The 20,225-nt window shown below is 43.1% G+C and overlaps 2 protein-coding genes across 4 annotated transcripts; one reads left to right on the forward strand and one right to left on the reverse strand.

Moving 5' to 3' along the window:
* The first annotated feature begins 12,543 nt into the window (after positions 1-12,543).
* LOC124201168 (nuclear envelope integral membrane protein 1-like) lies at positions 12,544-16,475 on the forward strand. Of its 3 annotated transcripts, none has more exons than XM_046597649.1 (8): positions 12,544-13,020; positions 13,083-13,456; positions 15,012-15,025; positions 15,093-15,259; positions 15,321-15,661; positions 15,728-15,889; positions 16,044-16,124; positions 16,200-16,475. In XM_046597649.1, the coding sequence occupies exons 1-8, from the start codon at positions 12,757-12,759 to the stop codon at positions 16,315-16,317; spliced, it is 1,521 nt and encodes a 506-aa protein (XP_046453605.1). In that variant the 5' UTR covers positions 12,544-12,756; the 3' UTR covers positions 16,318-16,475. The 3 variants fall into 3 exon arrangements, with proteins under 3 accessions (XP_046453605.1, XP_046453602.1, XP_046453603.1); XM_046597646.1 differs by lacking the exons at positions 12,544-13,020; positions 13,083-13,456 and adding exons at positions 14,287-14,546; positions 14,611-14,759 and having other exon boundaries at positions 14,821-15,025; XM_046597647.1 differs by lacking the exons at positions 12,544-13,020; positions 13,083-13,456; positions 16,044-16,124 and adding exons at positions 14,289-14,546; positions 14,611-14,759 and having other exon boundaries at positions 14,821-15,025.
* Positions 16,336-20,094, reverse strand: LOC124201167 (E3 ubiquitin-protein ligase Arkadia-like). Its single transcript, XM_046597645.1, has 2 exons — positions 19,934-20,094; positions 16,336-19,870 (listed from the first exon to the last, which is right to left on the reverse strand). The coding sequence occupies exon 2, from the start codon at positions 19,779-19,781 to the stop codon at positions 16,863-16,865; it is 2,919 nt and encodes a 972-aa protein (XP_046453601.1). The 5' UTR covers positions 19,782-19,870; positions 19,934-20,094; the 3' UTR covers positions 16,336-16,862.
* Positions 20,095-20,225: the final 131 nt, after the last annotated feature.

The raw sequence follows: 20,225 nt of genomic DNA on the forward strand, positions 1-20,225 counted from the left end.
TCCATGGCACGAGTCTATTACACAGTACACAAAAGAGCTAAAGAAATTCGTGATGGAAATCACGTCACCGAACAATATGGCTGATTGCCGTCATCCTTCCGACCCAAAATGCGGGATCAATCCATATTATAGACAGACAATATCCACGTGCACCCCCAAAAAAGAAAGAAAAAGCTTCGTGACAGACAGAGGGGGGATTGGCTTTGCCCCTCACAGTTGGCGTCTCGTATTTCCATTGAGGCGAGAGGAAACAAGTTGGCCATCGTTATTGAGCACATTCGGGTGTTGTTTGGTGTCGTCTCGATTCTGATTCCGATCAGCGGAAATGCTCATTCATCGCGACCTGTTCCTCTTTCTTACAATCAGTCCGTCTTTTATATGGCGCCACTTGTGTGTGTGCAGCAAAAGACATTGTCTCGGAACTTTCCTCTCTCCTTTTTCTTAATAATCCGGTTGATTTGTTTCTCATCGACACTCCGCCGTACAAAAGAAAAAAAAAAATCGTTTCCATGGGATTCCATCTCGACTCGATTTGAAAAAAAGAAATGAAATAGTTTTTTTGCCAAGTGCCATCGAGGGAAAAAATAAAATCGATAAAAAATCATTTCGTGTGTTTCGTAGACGCAATTCGAAATTGAAAGTCGGATCAGTGGGGCGTGCGAGTCGGGACCCCCTACTATATCACGCCGGCACGTACAACTGTGTAATAGTTATATAGGACGGTGTCGGGAATCAATCCCTTGACTTTACAGATCCCATCAACAAGATATATGGCACTATATTCGCCTTTTTTTTTTTCTTTTTTCCTCTTACTCAAGAGGAAATCGTGTCTTACTTTTGGTTGTTTTGTTGTTTTGTTTTTTTCGTTTCGCTCTTCTTAGTTGTCTCATTATTTATAAATCGATTTTATTTCTTCAACTTGATGCGAAGATTTGTCGACTCCGGAATTGGAAGAATGCGGAAGAATGCGGAAGCGCTGGGAATGTTGCACCAAGTTGCCGTACTACACACGCACGTAAGTATTAGCGTCAAACTTTCATGTTCAATTCTTTTGATAAATTGCTTTTCGAAAAGTTTCGAAACAAAAAGGGACAATTAAATTGTCTGGAAGAATCAATGTAGTAGCCGAGTCATATCGATTTGAAACTACAAGCTCTATTCAATCACGCCCTTCTCTTTACCCATGTAGTACTACTCTCCCTTCTCACAATCCATTTCCTTAGTTAAACGAATTCACGGGAGCTCCTCATGTTGCCCCCCTCTCCACATCATCCAGACTACACCACAAGGGAGAGAGAGAGAAAGTGAAGCCAAGTAAATTAGAGAGTTGAAACCGGGCGTGTACAAGGCGGTCGTCTACATGTTATACATATACTATTGATCCCCCCCCCCCTCTCTCACGACGTATAAGAGTAGACACACACAGTATACATATAGGTCTTGTGATAATATGATTGAAGGGACCAGCAGCAGTTGGGAACCCAGAGTTCTCTTAATGGTAATACAGTATGTCTAGTATTAGCAACTAGAGACATCGCGAGAAGTCCGGGAGAGTTTCAAGCCGCCGATTATCACATCACTTCCGGCCTGTGGTTTTCACCATCGCAGTCGGACGGACCTGACCTGACTCTCTCTCTCTCTCTCTGTTCCTTTTTTATTTTCTTAGTTTATTTTTCGACGATTGTAAAGAAAAGGACCAACCAGCCTATACACATAGTGAACCTGGGCGTCCGATTGATCGACTTGGAGGGAGGCGGTTCGGCAGCTCACGCGACAATTGACTTGAAAATTGTCCAACCCTCCCCGGCCCAACTCAGCCCCAAAAAAAGCCCCCCCTTTCACGTCGTGAGCCCCTCCGCTCCCAAAAAGTAAAGTATAGGGTTTTTCTCTTTTTCCAACGTTCTCCGTTCAGCCATCACTATAGGTCGTTTGGCTCAGAGCACGTAATATCCACATCATCTGTGTATAGAAGAGAGTAAATAGGCGGCCAATAGGCCAGTCCTCTTTTTCCGACAGAAAGAAGAAGAAGAAAAAATAAAACTCTAACTACATATATTGTGTATATAGAGTACCAGTACGTAGAGGAGCTATACTATACCGGTAGTCTCTCTCTCTCTTTGTAACCCATCATTTGCAGTTGCTGTGAGACTACTATAATATCAATAATAAAAAGGAGAGAAAAACGATGGTCGGAAAGGAGCAGGGGGGACTTATAGCTGAAGAATATAAGGAAATGTCTTTTTTTATTTTTCTTCTTCTTTTTGGCTGCTGCTGCTGCTGCTGCTGCTGGTGATGAAGCTATATAACGTGTATATACAGTCGGCCGGTTGTGGTGGGCGCAACAGCAGTCGCCAGCAAAGTCGAGTGGGAGAGACTTGACGTGCAGAAAGCTGAGGATATCGACTTGAGAATCAAGTGAGAGAGAGACCGAGGAAAGGCAAAGACAAATGGCCGTTGCGTGTCCTGAATAGCTAAACATTGCTCCACACAAAAGTTCTCATCAAACGGGCGACGGAACTTTGCCCATTTCTCTCAACTCCCCACTCTTCCGTCTCACTATGTGTAGACTGTATATAAATATAGTATATTCCCTTAAATTGAATGGAAAACCTAAAAAGGCTTAACGATGGCTAAAAGAGAGTAGGAGTTGCAGTGTGTGGGGGAGACGGCTGCCGACGCACTTGGCTTCGATTACCATCTAATCAGGTCCGATGCGATTTTCAATTTTACAGGCCTCGGGGCCGAGCCCTCCGACCATGTTTTTCGGGAGTGCCGCGACTTATATATCAATTCAAAGTCTAAATATATGTAAGGGATCAAAAGTGTCAAGGGTCTCTCTCTCAACTGACTCCCACATGCTCATCATTCAAAGCCAAAAGAGGAGCTGGGGCCCACCAGCCGGAGTGGAGGAGCAGACGACCAAATGTAATCCAAACAAGAGCTATAAACATTCCTTATACTATCAGATATCATTACACTATGGCAACGCGCCGTTTTGATCACAAATCAGCATCACCACAAAAGCGCAGCTAGGAAAAACCCACAACAAAACAAAAAAACAAAAACAGAAGGAAGATGTTAACTGCGGCGTTGACCCTGATTCTAACGTCACCAGTTTTTTGGGGTGCTAAAAATGTTTTCACATGTGTAAGACTAATTTACAGCGCAGAGAGCCAAATAATAATATTAGGCTGTTTTAGGCAACCATGGAGCGTTGTCTAGACAGAGCGACATGAAAAACGAACCGGAAGCTGGATGGCTGGTTGGGGTTGGTCGGCTCGGCAAAGAGGAAATAACACAATAGCAACTAACCCAAACACGCACAACTTTTCCTCTGCCTACATGTAGAGACGCGCGAGACTTTTTGATGTGATTGGGTGCGAGGCAACGTTGGCGTCGTTTCTATTCAACGATTGTCGGGCCTTGGTTATATACAGCCAGAACAATGGCCCCCCTAACTGATCCCCGGCAACGGATGAGCAACAATAAGGAGTTTCCGTACATCTCTTCCTTCCTTTCTCTCTTTATTCGCAATGATTCTAATTACAACATTCAGTCGAGTCAGCTGGGATCCAGCTAGAAAAGCAAGAAGAACCTATATAACTGCCACAACTGGACTGACTTGACCGGGGTCACGGACTCGTAAACAAAAAAGTGCCAGCACCAAACACACACACACACACACAGAGAGAGAGAGTCTGTGGTGCTGGTGGTGGATGATGGGCGTCAAAGGAATAGACAAGCCAACAAACAGTTTGTATTTTTTCGAGTGTTTGTAGTTAGTGCAAGTCTGTCCATCCGGCAACGAAGAGATGTTTTTTTTTCGGGGGGTTTGACCTACTTTCCACTTCTCTGCGGTCGGTTTATCTCGACATCCAAAAGTCATCGTAGAATGTTGGCTCTTTGACTGGATCTGACTGGATATTATCTCCCTATTTATTTTGATTATTTAAACGGGGATATGTATACGTAAACGTACACGTCAAAACGACAAAACGGGCTATATGACACGCGCTAGGCAGTTGACGCTGTTACTATTTTAAGGATAGCCTTTCACGCGCTTCCAGGAAAATCAGGAGCGAGATGGGAGTCGAGAGTTGACTGGGAGCGTGTGAGCGCACCCTGCCTCCCTCACCATCTTGACATTTGGACATTTCGGGGAGGCAGTGCCGGCGGGACGGACGAAAATGAACATTACAGACGGACGACAAGAGGCTAACACGCAGGATTGCCAGAGAGAAACAGGCCTAGTTCTAAATCATTTAGCCAGGCACGCAGAACAAAACTTTTGGGGTGATTATTACAAAGAGAAAAGAAAAAAAAAAAAGCCTCGGCCAAGTTGGAAATGTGTGTGGCCGGCGTGAAAAATGGGCAAAAGAAAAGGGCGATTCCCTTGCTCTGGAAATAATAAAGAAGGTTAATCAAGCCGGACAAAGTGGAGCGGTTTTCTCTTCGCGCATGTATGGATATAGTTTGTGGTGGGGTGTATTTTTGCTGGCCATTCCGGCAGATTAACTCTCAAGCCGCTAACACACACACACACACACACAAGACAATCTCTCCGGAGCACTATGCATGTATAGCCTCCATTTCTTTCCTCTATAAAGTTGCCGTGACGAATAATAGGGGGGGGGGGACCATCGTATATATATGGGCGGCCAAGACGGGCTAAATACACAAACACAACAACTGCGTGTGAATGTGATGTATACTACGCCCTTTTGTTTCTTGTCCGTTTTCAGGGTCCAGAGAGGAACAAAGTGAGAAGTCGACGATGCACGAAATACACTCGGAGACCACCGAATCTTTTGCTTCGCATTTTCATCGTCGGAGGCGGAAAAAAAATGCGACGGCCCAAGTCCTCCCTTTTATTTTTTGATAATCAGACATCTTAAGTGTACATGTGGGCTGGTGGGACGTTGTGAATGTCAAAAACTTCCAGAATATATTTAGATATATATAAAGGGACAAGTCATCTTTCTCTCTTGTGTCCGTCATTTGTCCCATAATGACGCCCTCCTTTTATTTTTTAGTTACTTTTCTGTCAAAAACCGAGAGCGCACTCAAAGTTATATTCTGTCGGCTCAAACCCAAACATTGTAAAGCATAAGCGGCTTAAAAACTAAAAGTCTTAGTCTCTATTTAAGGGACCCCACGCACTGCCCAGCTCGGCTCCCGCTGCACGCATTTAGTACTAGGCCCTTTTAAATCAAAACGATGATTGCAAACAGAAAAAATGAAATAAAAGTTGCTTTGCTAAAATGCGGAAAATGCGCAGTAGCTGCGCGTATCGATTGGTGGGTGGGAAAACGGCGTATTATTTATTGATGTACACTGGCGAGTCTGACAGTGTGTTCAGCTGTATATCAATGACCGATCCTGGACGTTGAAGGAACTTTAGGGGCGGGACGGGGGTTGGAGACCGACCGGTGAAATCGAGTCGGGAACTTGTTCGCTCTAATGAGAGAGAGATGGAGAAAGTGCAGTGTGTTGTGTGTGTGGCCCGAGTCCGGTATCTTTTAAGATCCTGTTACTCTCCTTTCAACGGAAGAGGAGAGGATCTAGAAAGAGCCGGGGCAATTGGAATTGTCCAGGGAGAGAATAGAGACTCTTCTCTCACATTTACACGTCAGCAGCTAAAAAGGGAACCGGTCTGGTTAGATCTTTAAGAGTATCATCATCATCGAGCGGCCACGGATAATTCTGCATCTGGCCCACCACCAAGACACATGGCGCGACACGCCATTAGCGTTCGGTCTCTGACGGGATTTCCAACTCTCTTTCATGGCCGACAGATATAGGATAGAAAGCTCTTGATCTTTTTTCAATTGGTATACCTTTGAACTATACAGCATACACTGATGGTTTCACGCTGCCATGGAAACTGGACAGACTGCAAATGTGGGCGGACATGAATTTCGAGAACTTTGTGACCCCCAGCAAAAAGGTAAACAACTCAAAATGGGACATTGTCCAGGAGATATCGGCTCCTAGTGTCTACGTGTAACAAGATGTCGTCTGGCAACATTTGATATCTCCGCGCCGACGTCTTCGATTTACACCTACACAAGACTTACGTCGAAGAAGACAAGCCTAGCTGATATTCCTTTCGGTATTATTATTATTTATTTTTATTTATTATTTTCACGTCCATTACAGCACGCAATAGCGAGTCCGTGTATCGCGAGCAGACGGCCAACGAATCCATCAAGTCGAGCGGGAAATAGCAGAAATAGATAAATGAATCAATCCATCAAAGCGCAGAATAGCCAAACATAAACCCCCCCCCCCCCCAGCCGAGGAGAAAGAGCAGAACTGCACCGTCTCCACTTGCAAGCGCAAGATGAAGAAGAAACAAAAAGAAAAAGAAGAAAAAAAAAACAATAATAGATTCGGTTCGGGGTCATGTATACGTTGATGGACTTTGACAGACGATTCAGCACTATATAATAAATATCGCTCTTATAACTCCCGGGCTACTGGGTGGAGGGGGGCATTGATCAAAAGCCTGTGGGTTTCCTCTTTTTTTGTTTCTGCAACATCAGACGGAGAAAATAATAATATAAAAACAAAAATCAAAAAAAGAGAGAGAGATCACGCGTGTTTATGGAATGATTGAACGATCATCTTAGAAAACTGGCCAACCAGCAGCTCTCCATTTTGGTATAGGCCTGAATAAACTGCTCCTGCCCGAACCATATGACGCAAACACAAAAAAAAACGCCCAAACGCTTTTTCGTTCCTCTTTTGTTTTCTTGATGAGCAACCGGAGGGGGTTTTCTAGCCAAAGACAATTGGAATCAATCTCGCCAGTTGTTCATCATCTTTTCGTCGGCGTCATGTGTTACTCGCACATTATTATTTATTTTTTTGTGTGTGTTTCCCTCCTCAACCGAAAAATCTCGAACCTCCTCAGCTGTTATTAAGAGAAAACACCAAAGAACGAGCGATGAATCAGCTAAAGACCGACGGCATTTTTTTGGGGTGGATGTGCAAACGTCACGTCCAGTTACCGCGCCAGGTTGTCAAAAAAACACTGGCGCGCCAAAGGAACGCTAGGAACAACACTCCACTCTGATGTGTCTATAAGATGTTAAGACATTTGGGGCAGAAATGATCAAACAAACATCGCACCATCGTCCATCCCCCCCCTCCCAAAAAAAGATGGAAAGATAGAAAAAGGCGTTTTGCTGACCCTCTGCTCGTGTGTGTACTTCATCTTTCACAACACACAGACCTCCACTTGATCGATTGCCGGAGCGAGTTATATACACTAGGAGAGACGAAACTCCCGCAGTACACACACACACACACACACACTCAAAGAGGTCTTAGTCATCATCATCATCAGAGTTGAGCGACGACCAAACATTATATAAACAACAACATATAAAACATATACACTTAAACGGGGGAGAGAGAGAGAGCTGGCCGGTATCTGTGCATGTGCAGTTTGTGTACACACACATCAAATATGTGTACTACGCTGCGTATGATAATGACGATATTGTTATTATTATTATTATTATTATATTTATATTTACACGACCTTCGCCATCTACCCCCCCAAAGTCCCGTTGCTATGTGTTTTGTGTACGTCAGAAGCGTATTGATATCGTTAGACTTACCCAGTCGGTTCCCTTACAAAGGCCAGAACAATCCTGCTTCCCCCCTCCCGAACGATAACAACACGATGTCGAATGGCATCGCAAAACGTTAAATCCATAACAGTTGAAAATCGAATCCGGTGGCCATGACAATTCATGCCAAATCACCGACAACAATAAAATGAGGGGCGGTAAACACGGACAAGGAAAAAAGAGATGCACACTCCCATTACAAGTCTCTTTTTTATTTCTCAAAAGAAAATAACCCACAGAAATTCACGTTTTTTCCTCTCCAAGGGGGGAGTCGTATGGCAACATCAAATAACAAATCTATTATTATTTGCCTTGTTATGGATATATGGACTCGTCATCTCGAGTTGTTCCATACACCTGTTTTGTATTTACGTATTGATGTAGTTCCCGAGCTTGCACACGGGGACGACATGTCCAAGGCGTCGTCTCTTGTTTGTTTACTTTTAGACATACAACATCGTTACAGTCCCCCCTCTCCTGGAAAAAAAGTTACTTGTTCCGGCAAATGGTTGGAGACTTAATGGTCAATGCTTTTTTCTTTCCAGGGCTATCGAGGAATTGGGGAGGGCTGAAACTTGGTAGTCCGAGATTTCCTGAAAAAACTATACACACACAGCCTTCCACGTAAGGTTTCTCATCTGGACATGCGAGACGACCTAGCAACGCAGACAAACACGGGCCGAAAGTCCCCGTTACGAAACGATGTTTTTCCCTGGGAATGTAGCGCAACCTTTTTATTGGCTGTCGTCATTTTATTCATAGCGTTATTCACGCGAAATTGATCCGAAAGTTGACCGCTTATCCCATCGCGTTTCGGGAGCCAGCGCAGATGACCAAATTTCCGAATATCTGATTCAAAGTTAAACGTGACGCAACAAGGGAGATGTAGCTTATTTATATTCCCTAGAGTGGAAAAAAATTCACATTTTCCAATGTCGTTCAAGTGCGGAAAGAATGCAGAGACTGTTGCTTATTGGATTAGATGGATATATTGAGTTGAAGGAGAGTATGCAACGATATTTCCTCCGCTCCATTCTTTTGTTTCGATTTATTTCATTGCTGCAGTCTTTTTTATCTCTGCCCGTTTCTTTTTATTCATGTTTGTACGGTGTGGCGCACGATTATTCCATCGGAAGGAAATAAAAAAAGAATAAAAGAAAAAAAGGAGCTGGAGCACGCCAACTTCTTCCGTCCGTCACATCACGGAAACGAAAATGGCGCAGGCCCGACCGCCGCACGCCACGGCCATTACGGGATGCAAATGATGAATGCAGCAGGTCGCCGCACTCGCATATTCCAACGGGGCCAAATGGATATCAATTTTTATGCGTCAGATGGGGTCCCGGCGGCCATTAAACAAAACCGGCGACAGGGAAATAGCTACGGGCCTTTGTTCTACACATCTGAATACTCGTTTTAAAATAAAAAGAACGCAGGGAAAAGGTTACTATCCTTTTAATTCGACAGGATAGAGGCCGCACTTTTTTGCGGATTGTGTCAATAGAAAATGAGCAAACGCATTAGCGCCGCGGTCGATGGCGAGAAAAAGTGAATGTAACGAGACACCGAAAAGGAGCTTTTGCGTACCTTTTGAATCAGCAACTCATTATTCAAATCAAGGGGGAGCAATCAGCAGACTGTTTTCTACCCCCCGCACACACAAACCGTTCGTGTAGTTTCTGAACTGAAGCTCTTTGATTTTGAGTTTCGTGTCGGGATTGACGTTGGTTTGAAATTTTCGGGGAACCACAAGCGGGTATTTAAGAAAGGGCATCTTGATTTTGTCGTTTGTTTATGACAGCATATCCAATTCAAATCTCCCACGCCTGGCAATACCCCACCACCTCTCTGGAATCATTATACACCGGTGATATTGACTCTACAGTCTTTTTTCCTTGGGTTTACACATATGCCACCGCTTCTGGCTGGGTCTACGAGTGGCTAAATAGTACTCTTGAGTGAGACAAAAAGAGAGAGAGAGCCCATCAAAGAGATGAAAAGGAGACGACAGAGACGAAAGAGAGTGCGGGGAAGAGAGAGAGACAGCACGCAATCGGCACACACCAGGCAGATAATAACGAGAGTTGTACACGATTTAATATTGGTCTCGCATCATATCCTTCTCTTTTCCCGTGATAGCCCATCATTCTAACGATGTCCCCCCGTTGATGTTGCCCAAGAGTAATGCACACCCACACAAAGGGTGATGGGTGGACTGGTAACTTGAAAAATAGAAAAACAAAACAAAATATCATCATCAGCAGATGAAGAAAAGATGAATGACTTCCTTCCGGAGATAGACATTTGCGCAGAAACAACAATCCTCTAACTGAAATAGGATTTCCTACTTGAGGGTTATCAAACAGGCCTCTTCCATCATCTTGCAAATGGAAGAAACGTGTGCGATTATTTCAAAGTGGTGAAGTGGCCCTTCAAACCCGAAAGCTCTATAAATATTTTATTTTAATCCAGTTCCACTCGCTCGAAAGATGATGGCCAACCAATGACGCAAGATGAGTGTGATTAAATGCCATTGGCTTTGAGACCCTCCACTGCACCTGCCCGGCCACAGCAAAGTACAGTATCGTCCAAAAAAATCCGAACGCACCTCTTTTTCAAAAGCCCAGTTTAATGTAGATTCTTTGTTTTTAACTTTCAAGACTTCATATTATGTGTAGAATTAATTGTTTTACAAAGTTCATTTATTAGAATTAAGAAAAAAATGCAGAAATATTTTTTTTAAATAAAGAAAGAGACCATGGTGTTCGGATTTTTTTGGACGATACTGTACGTGGGGGGGTCTGCTGTGCTTACGTAGGGAACCATTATTAGCATCGTAGAAATCACAATCAGTGATTGCGCGATTAATTATATTCGCCGCTCATTCCAGTCGTTCTTCATATTACTGTGTCAACTAGAAACATGCTCAACATTCAGGCTGCTGCCACGCAATTAAGAGAAACAGTTTGCACGAGCCAGACACGAGAGGAGAGTCGCGAGTCGTCTATTATCGTCGCAAGAGGATACATCTAGTATACATAAATAATCCTCGCCAACGTCGACGACGACGAGCGATACTCTCTTGTTCTCCAAAAAGCACTACATCGTAATGAACTGTTGGGCTTTCGAGAAAGCGTCATCTGTGCCCGGGGACGGTGGGCAAAATAAGCGGGACCATAATGAACCATCGAGATCGCTAATTGGTGCAATTAACGAGTGAAAAAGAATCCGAGATTCAACATCAGTTGACCGATTTCGGGGGATAATCGCACTCTAATGTTCAGATGAATCGATAAAGAATTCAGGGTCGTTTAACCCAGTCGATTGCTGAACCGCAGTGAAAGGTTTCAATGAATTTTAAATTATTTTCAAGGTGGTAATCAAAGTAGCAAACAAAGTTTGAGGGGAAAAAAAGAATTGTCACGTTTTAACAAGCAATCCACCACTCAACCGCACCAAATCCATGGACCCCACTTTTTTTTCCCATTCCGCTATAGGACCTAAAAATCTGAAATAATTCAGCCATATATAGTTTTCTACTCCGGATTCATCTGTTTTTGCAGACATTAAATATTCCTTGCCGTTCGGGAGATATTTAATGTTAAAGTTTAGGTTTTTTCAAATTTTAACAATTTTGGGGGGTCTTTGGTATCGCTTTTTGGGAAAATGCTAACCTTAAAAAAAAATCTAATTCTCCCAAAAGTTTGCTCGGCCATCCCTCAATACCAATCCAAAAGGAATTTACATTCCGGATTAGATTGGCCGAGTTATTCCCAATCTAGTAAAGTGTAATTTTGACCAGTTTCCCACCCAGCCTAGTCGCCATTTTTTATTACTCTCTCTCGCGTTCCTGGCGGATGACAGCCGAAACATACGAGTTCTCTGCACCTCGGGCTTCATATTGCTGGCCACTAGACTATATGAAAGGGCCTACAGTATGTCCCCCGTTCTAAAGTGAAGGCCAGGAAAGCGTAGCTTTGGCTGTCATCCGCCTGGAACGCAAGAGAGATTAATAAAAAATGGCGACTAGGCTGAGTGGGAAACTGGTCAAAATTACACTTTACTAGATTGGGAATAACTCGGCCAATCTAATCCGGAATGTAAATTCCTTTTGGATTGGTATTGAGGGATGGCCGAGCAAACTTTTGGGAGAATTAGATTTTTTTTTAAGGTTAGCATTTTCCCAAAAAGCGATACCAAAGACCCCCCAAAATTGTTAAAATTTGAAAAAACCTAAACTTTAACATTAAATATCTCCCGAACGGCAGGGAATATTTAATGTCTGCAAAAACAGATGAATCCGGAGTAGAAAACTCTATATGGCTGAATTATTTCAGATTTTTAGGTCCTATAGCGGAATGGGAAAAAAAGTGGGGTCCATGGATTTGGTGCGGTTGAGTGGTGGATTGCTTGTTAAAGATCAGAGGTGAGCATCTGACTGGAAAGTAAATAGGGGTTTATATCTGTTTTTTTATTACACGCAATCTTATCTCATATTTATAGCATGGCAGATGGGACAAGACCTGTAGATATTTACTATTGCCTCAAGTTACCGCGTGACTTTGTCAGCTCCCAGTCTCCGGCAAAATCATGTGATATCTTAATACAATGGCCTGCGTTTTTTTTCTGTCCGCAGAAATTTTAAAAAAGGATGATTTTGTTCGTAAGGTTTTTATTGAAGCCGAAAAGGAAGCGTATGATAGCTTATGAGTCGTGAGACTCGTGACTCGATGATTGGTAAGAAGCGCCCGTGGCATTATCATAGTCACGATAAAAATTCAGCAATGTACGTACGAGAAAATTCGATTATAAAAATGTTGGCCCTTTTTTTTTGCTATCAATTAAAGGCAAACAGTTTTTAGTCATTTAGGAAACTGCTCGGTTATTTTTAAAACCAATTGGCAACACTGTTGCTCAGGAAAACAACGTCTCCCATACTGATTTCTATCGAAGTTGTGGTGCAAGAGCTTGTCAAATAGTTATTACGAGAGAAAGCGAAAAAACTGAAGGCAAATTAACCATTATCCCTTGAGCAGGTTAGGTAGAGTGCTGAGAGCCGAGCTGGCCTATATTTGAAAATCACATGACCGGTCCAAGGGGCCGGCCCTCACGATAGATGGATCCGTTCAAGAATCTGTCCTTATCGCCTTCGTCTCTGGCATTGTCAGTACCTTTGCTCGACAGCAGCGACGAGGCAAGTGACGAAAGGACTAGTTTTGTCAGATCGGCAAAATCGCAGCGGAAGTACGGAAGTACTACAAGCGGAAGTAGCATGAATGACTCCTTATCACCTTCAAGATTTCATCCCAGTTGTCACATGGACCACAGAGTTCAACCAGGAGAGACATTGGCTGGAATTGCACTTCGATATCAGACAACGGTAGCTCAATATCTCTCCTTTCCACTGATTTGGTTTTACATATGATACAACTTTTTCACCAGATGGAACACATCAAACGTATCAACAAAATGTGGACCAGTGATACCCTTTTTCTACGAGAAACCTTACTTGTCCCATGCCCTGCAGAAGACTTCCCAGCTGGCACTGAAGCATTTGCCAGATTGATGATAGAAAATGAAACAAATGGAACTGTGTTTCCTACCTTGGATGCATCCTGTACGGAAATCCCATCGGTTTTCTCTGAAGTTAGCCTTAGGTCCATGAAAAACAATCCAGAGCTGGCAAGGACCAGTTCCGCTAGCAGTGCAAGTAGCACCAGTATTGACTGTGACAAAAATATCCATGATTATCTTGGTGACATTGATAGTCAAATTAAAGAAGCCAAATCAAAAGCGCAAAAATTACAAAAGACAAGGTATGCAGTTTGTTCACATTTTTATATTTAAAAATTACCTAACAATTACTGTTGCCATTTAAAAGTGATGTAATGAAGGATCATCCAGATGTGAATAAAGGTTCGTGGCCCAGATCCCAAGCCTCAACAAGATTAAGACTGAGTTTGGCAGAACTAGGAGGAGAATTCAATGCTGCAACATCTTCAGACCATGTGCCTGTTACAGAAGTTGTTGGTGGAGCCAGAGGCAGGAAAACAAAGTCAATGTTCAATCACAGAGATAGATCTCAAGATGAGATTTTCGAACTCTAATCAACTCGACATCATTGTTGGTCAGCTGCTTGATGTAGGGCGAACGCAAACCGTTGTACATTCTATTTATCATGATTGTGATATCTCACTTGAGTTTAATCATGCTCTTTAAAACAAATAAGATGTCTTGTTTAAACTTTCACCAAGTAATTTTTGTCGAACGATTCGGGCGCCGTTTTTTCGTGATTCGTCTTCTGCTTAAAATCACACGTGCAACTACAGGAAAACTACACACTTCAAATCATTTTTCTCTAATTAATCCTAACATCCTGCTTAGTAGGTGTTGTAAACCATTGTTGTTTTACGTTTTTTTCCAATTATTATATGCTAGTCAAGGAATTGGTTAATACAAACTCAGATCCACGATTGAATTTCTTTTTAGCACCGCATGACAATTTTGCTTTCCATCGTGCTTACTCAATGAAACTGCAAGTAAATTTCATCCCCCTCATCCGATTCTATTTTTTAAAATTGGCGCTACTGTTTTTTTTTAAATTTATATTATGATGAAAAAAAATCTTCTGTTATGTCAATTAGGTGGGGTAGTTGACTAGCGTTTAAATGTGGCAGAAACAAATTGCAATTAATTTTTTAAAAATTTAATCAAATGATTTGTTCCTATTTGTTCAAGTTATTAACAAGGCAACAACGCATTCTTCTGCTTTACAATATGGCGGCACAACACAAAATCAAACATACAACATGAGCTCCGCTGTCCTTAGATCCTTAATAGGAAAAACGGTATTGTTTGTTGTGATACTAGTTTCATTTTCTAACCATGTGTTTTGTGCCATTCGAGGTATGTTGAATATATAAAATTTCATTGTTAAATTCTAAAATCGTGTTCTTGTTGAATGATGTAGCTGTTAAAGCCGGCAATGCACCGAATCAGTATAACATCAAGCCGGCGAATATTTACAATGTGTCGAATGATCATTCAGAGGAGTTGTTGACTATATTTTGCTGGCCTGGTGATTCAAAAACTGTGTTTGGGCTCTGGAAAACTGCAACAGTAAGTCTAATCAAGTATTAATTAATCATCCTTATCTTTACGAGACATGTTCTGTTTCCAGGTGTATTTAACCATAAAAGATGACAACTTTAACATCTACAAGGGGGAAAATGCAAGCCATGTTGTTCATCTTCACGAATTACTTCAGCAGTCTTGGTTTTCATTTCTTCCTTGGAAAGAGAAATCAATCTCGGTATCACCATTCAATATGTCATGCACAGGAGTTTTTTCAAAATCTGAATTTCTCTTGAGATTAGATGTCAGACGTAAGCAAACATATTTTGAGGTGTTAACATTTTTAAATCCATGATTAAACATATCATTCTGTTTCAGAAATCAACTTTAATCGTTTGTTAATGTTCATTGCTGGAATACTCCTTTTTTCGGTTGCACCAACACTGTGTAAGAAAGTTATATTTCACTACACTACTGGAACGCTTGTTGGAGTATTGGGTTCAATTCTCATTATTGTCTATCTTACTAGCAGGATTATTCCCAAAGTAAGTCTTTGAAATTAGAAAAAAAAACTTCTTAAAAACTAACTACTTTATAATTTGTTAGAAATCTGGTGCTTATGCTGTCTTGATTGGTGGGAGCTCTATAGTCTTTTACCTGATCAGAAGTCTCTGGGAGAACATGTACTCTGTGCTTCGAGAATATCATTACTATGTGATTGCTTACCTAGCCGCCAGTTCAGTGATTAGTTTCGCATTTTGCTACCGATTTGGTCCAGTCACAAATACTAGAACCATTAATCTCCTTCAGTGGTCTCTTCAGTTGTGTGGCTTGTACCTAGTGTTTGAAAGCAGTGAACATAAAGAAGGAGCAATGGCCATAATCTTAGTCACGGTTGTCTCGCATAACTTTCCGGGAGCGTGGTGGGCTCGATGCCAGACACTGTGGTAATAGCACATTTTATCATAAATGAGATAGTTCATGATTATTATCATTTGCGTTTGATGTGGTAGGTTCAAAAGATTTCCCCCTACCGTGCGCTTATTAACCGAAGATGAATACGTCGATCAAACTCGAATTGAAACTGAACGAGGACTAAAGGAATTACGAGAATTCAGCAGAAGTCCCCAATGCAACGCCTGGAAAACGATGAATCGACTTAAGGATCCCCTCAGGTGATTTTTAATTTATTATTCTTTCATTTCTATCGAATGGTGGCAGATTGGGTGGTCTTGTCAAGGAATTTTTATTCGGTCGTAAGATTCCCTAATCCCTACCCTTTGTTCGCTTTGTCTCCGGCCTGATTTTTTGCATGGGTTTTGTTGATAGGATGCGAACTAAACCTAGTCCTCGTTGTATTGAATTCGTCTCGACTCCACCTAAAAATAATCGAAATAGAAGGTCTTCTCGGTACGCAGCTTGTGGATTTTAACCGAATGGATTGGTTAATACCGTTTCGTTTTGTTTTTCTCTTCTTTTTAATAGATTTGCTGAATTTGTGGAGGGCAAGTCACATCTCTCAGATCGTGAAGTGCTCGACTACGAGACGACAGCGTATAGAGAGAGCGAGACATGGACGGACGACGAATCAGATGAAGAATGAAACAGTGAAAATGATCAATTAAATGCAAGAAACAAACTTTTTATTTCCCCCTTTTTTTTCTGGAGGGTGAGGAGGAGGTCGGAGAGTGAGAGTTGAAATTTGAAAGCAAAGTCGATTTCAAAGCAATTAATTTCAATACATGAAAATCATAAAAGAAAGCTTTTAACCTTATTTCAGTTAAACTGTGGGGTTAACATAGGTTGAAGAAAGGCGCCGGTACTGATTGTTAATAAAACTCGCGACTCATTCCTTGATTCCTCTACTACGGTAAAGTTGAGGTAGAGCAGAACGTTTCACTGGTCAGGGAAACCCCCGAGTCAGCCAACACTAGTTTGTAAACTAATCATAAACAACTCTTCTTTCTGACTCATTTCATCATCATAGATCACGCTAATTTTACGCAAACACAAATATTAATATAAACACCACTACAAAACTTCGAATTAAAGAGTAGGAAAGAGAACTGGGATAATCATATACTGAAGGAAACTAGCGTTATTTAAACTTTAAAAAAAATAGGAATAACCTATGTGCAAAAGTTAAGTTCAGCTTGCTGGAGCTCCGGCCTCCATTTCGGTTGCGTCTGGAGGTATACGGAGAGTAGCTCCTTCAGGAGTAGTTGAAGACGAGCTCCAGCTACGAGAATCCCCTTGTCCTTGCTCTTTCGATTCCACTTGGGCTTCAATATCAACACGACAAAGTGGACAGAATTTAACAGTGGTAAGCCATTGGTCAACGCAAGAGACATGAAACAAATGCATGCAAGGTAGACGACGGACATCTTCACCTTCCTCAAATTCACACAGGCAAATGGTACACTTTTCGGTGTTGTCTTCATTACTGTCGCCATCAACGCTGCTGTTGCTACGCAAGAGACGCTTGTACGAATGCGACAGAGTATTGCGTTCGATGCACGTCTGGGAGGCACCACGCGAGAGCTGGGCCATTCGACGCTGTTCCACCAAGCGCATGTACTCTTCCAAACGCGTTGAAGGACGTAAAAATGGGTAGTGATGTGGTGATCCGCTCAAGAATGGACTGTTGCCCAGTGGGATCAATGGTGGTGGAGGATGGTGGTGGTGACCGTGCTGCTGGTGGTGAATGTACAACGGGTAGCCACGGTGGTAAGGTTGCTCCTGCTGATGGGCTGGTTGGATTTCGACTGCTGCGGCACCTTGAACACCGGGCATGGCAGGTGGTGGAACGCGTTCCATTGGTACGGTTCGAGGTGGTGGTGGTGGTACTGCGGGCGGGATGGCTGGTCCTGGACCTATACTGATATGCAAATTGCCAGGCAGACTGAAATGGGCAATGTGGTGGTGGTAAGACGGAGCAAAAGCATAGGCAGGAGGAGGAGGCAAATGGTGATGGCGAGGATCTAAATTGACAGGAGAACTTTCAACGACAATTTCAGCTTGAACGGCCGGCATCATGTGGCTACTCAAATCGGGAGCGTGAACAGTTCTGAATTGTGGCGAAGGACTGCTGTTGCGCTCCAGTGCAACTGGATGATATGGAGGAGGCGGACCAGAGAAACCAGTGGGTTGTTGTTGATTTTGAATGCCTTGACTCATCATCGGAGAATCCGGAATCGATGACGGACCGCTAACTTCGACGGTTTCTCCAGCTGCGACACGTTGTGCCATGTCCATATGACGTCGAAGAGCTTCTTGCGAGCGGTGCTGTGAATGCCAAATCCTCTGGTGAATGGGATGGATACGCATGAAGCTTCGAGCAATGGCAGGCGGCATCGTACAACGTCCGTCCACGGGTCGTGAAGTGGGGGCCGCATGGTAAATACCAGTTGTTTGAGGAACGAAAACGGGTGCAGGTTGAGCGACAGAAGTGGCTTCAACCAGCTGACTGGGTTGCAGTGGAATGGCCGCAGCCTGATTAGAAGATCCATCTCCTGCTACGTGTTGAGGTGACGGAGTGGCTACTGTTTCAACGGCCATACTTGGATAACTCCACCAGACGGGCGAACGAGCTCCACCGTGGGTTTGAACGGTTGACGGCAAACGTAGAGTCAGAACTGGCGGTGGTGGAGGATGGTGATAAGCTGGCGGTGGTGGTGTATACGAAAAGGCAGTGGCATGATGAGCTAGCGGAGATGGTCGAAGAGACTGATTAGGAATGTAATGTGCTCGTATTGGATTACCATTGTTTGGCCAAGCTACACCCATGGGCGTGGGCCGTCCTCCGTCCACGTAAAACTGCCCTGGACATCCGCACCAAGCACCTGGGCGGTTTCCTGCAGAGGACGATGGAGTAACGGACACAAAGGCCGGCGATGCTCGTCTTACTTCAGCGTCTGGCTGATTGTTCTCTTCAATCACAACCGGTATTGGTGCCATTGGAGGCTCTGCTTTAGGTATAGCTCTTGACTTTACAGACGACGATGGTTTGGGCTGTCTCCCAGTAGAACGAGAATAGCCCGACGATGTAGAAGGATTGGGAGTCGACGTTTCGTCTTCTGAAATGGTAAGATCTACGACTTCGGGTTGATGCTGAGAACGCAATAGACCAGGTCGGACGCTTACTACTTCGATGCAACTATCGTCATCGTCAATGTCTGATTCGGTAGCAGAGGAGGAACCGTCAGTCAGACATTCTAATTGTAGATCATCAGCAACTGGGCCATCATCGCCAGTTACCGTTCTTGCAACTCCGATACCCGATGGACCGGGTACAGGTTCTCCACCAGAAGTCTCGGCTTGTTTTTTGGACTTCGATGCGTTGCAATTTGAATCCTGTTGAGTTGTATTCGGTCTTTTTCGGCGGACATCAGATGATGAAGATGATGCTGCTACAGCAGAAGCAGCAGCTGGAGGAAAAGATTCTACGCGGTTACTGTTGGCCCAATGGGGAGGTGCTGGTGCCTCCTCCAGTCCAAAGTGAAAGCCATCGACGTGGCTACTGAAGGAGGCAAGAGAAAGAAACTCGTCGACTGGGCCAGGTGAGAGAGAGGGATCGAAATAAGGATTTCGAGTGATAGTGATCTCTCTCTCCCCACTCTCCATACTGTCGTCAAGGAATACAGGATCTGGTGGTCCAGACAGACTGTACACTGAAGGTTGCAAGTTAACACTGACATTAATACTTGTTGGCATTTGAAGAGTCAATGGCAAAGTTTCATCATAGTGGAGTGCAACTGGGGGTGAGAGCAGCTGTGACGGCATCAAGACAGGGCTGGGAGTTTCTAATTCTGGCATGTCCAAATCCTCTTCATCAAAATGGCCTGATGGACATTCACCATCAATAGAAGGGCAATTCCTACTAGGTGTTCTGGGCGGATTAGTCCTTCCATTTCCAAATGCCAAGTGATTGTTTGTTTCTTCTGCTGAAAGTGATGTTTGTTTCGGAACATTTTCTGTTGCTGACTTGCTACTATTTGTTCCCGAGCTATTGGATCTTTCAGTGTCCATTGTATTTTTTCTAGACGGGCCAGCTTGTTCGTCACCCATTATTGATAACAACTCACTCGATAGAGACGGCTCGAGGCAAGATGCTCCCAAGGGAAGAAAAGACGATGACGTTTTCCTCCCTACACCACCTGATGAAATATGTTTATATAATGAAACCATTTGTCATTAAAATTAAGATTAGTTTGACTTACCATTAAAGACTGAAAAACAAACTTAACAGTAATCCTGTATGAAAACTCGGTAAAGGGCAAAGAGTCACGCCAATCAAGTACAAAACCCTTTCTTTCCAGTTAAGGACAGCTGATGAGACAATTGTCTTTGCTGTAAACAAGTGCCAACGGTGCTGCCAAGTGCCAATATTTCGGTCAACATCGATTTTTTTACTTATTTTTGGTTGTAAGTTTGAATGATGAAATGATTCATTAAATAACTTAAAAATAATTACATTTATGAGTTAAGAATTTCTAAATTAATAAAGTTTAC

This window comes from Daphnia pulex, chromosome 8 (genome assembly GCF_021134715.1).
Source record: "Daphnia pulex isolate KAP4 chromosome 8, ASM2113471v1".
NCBI lineage: Eukaryota > Metazoa > Arthropoda > Branchiopoda > Diplostraca > Daphniidae > Daphnia > Daphnia pulex.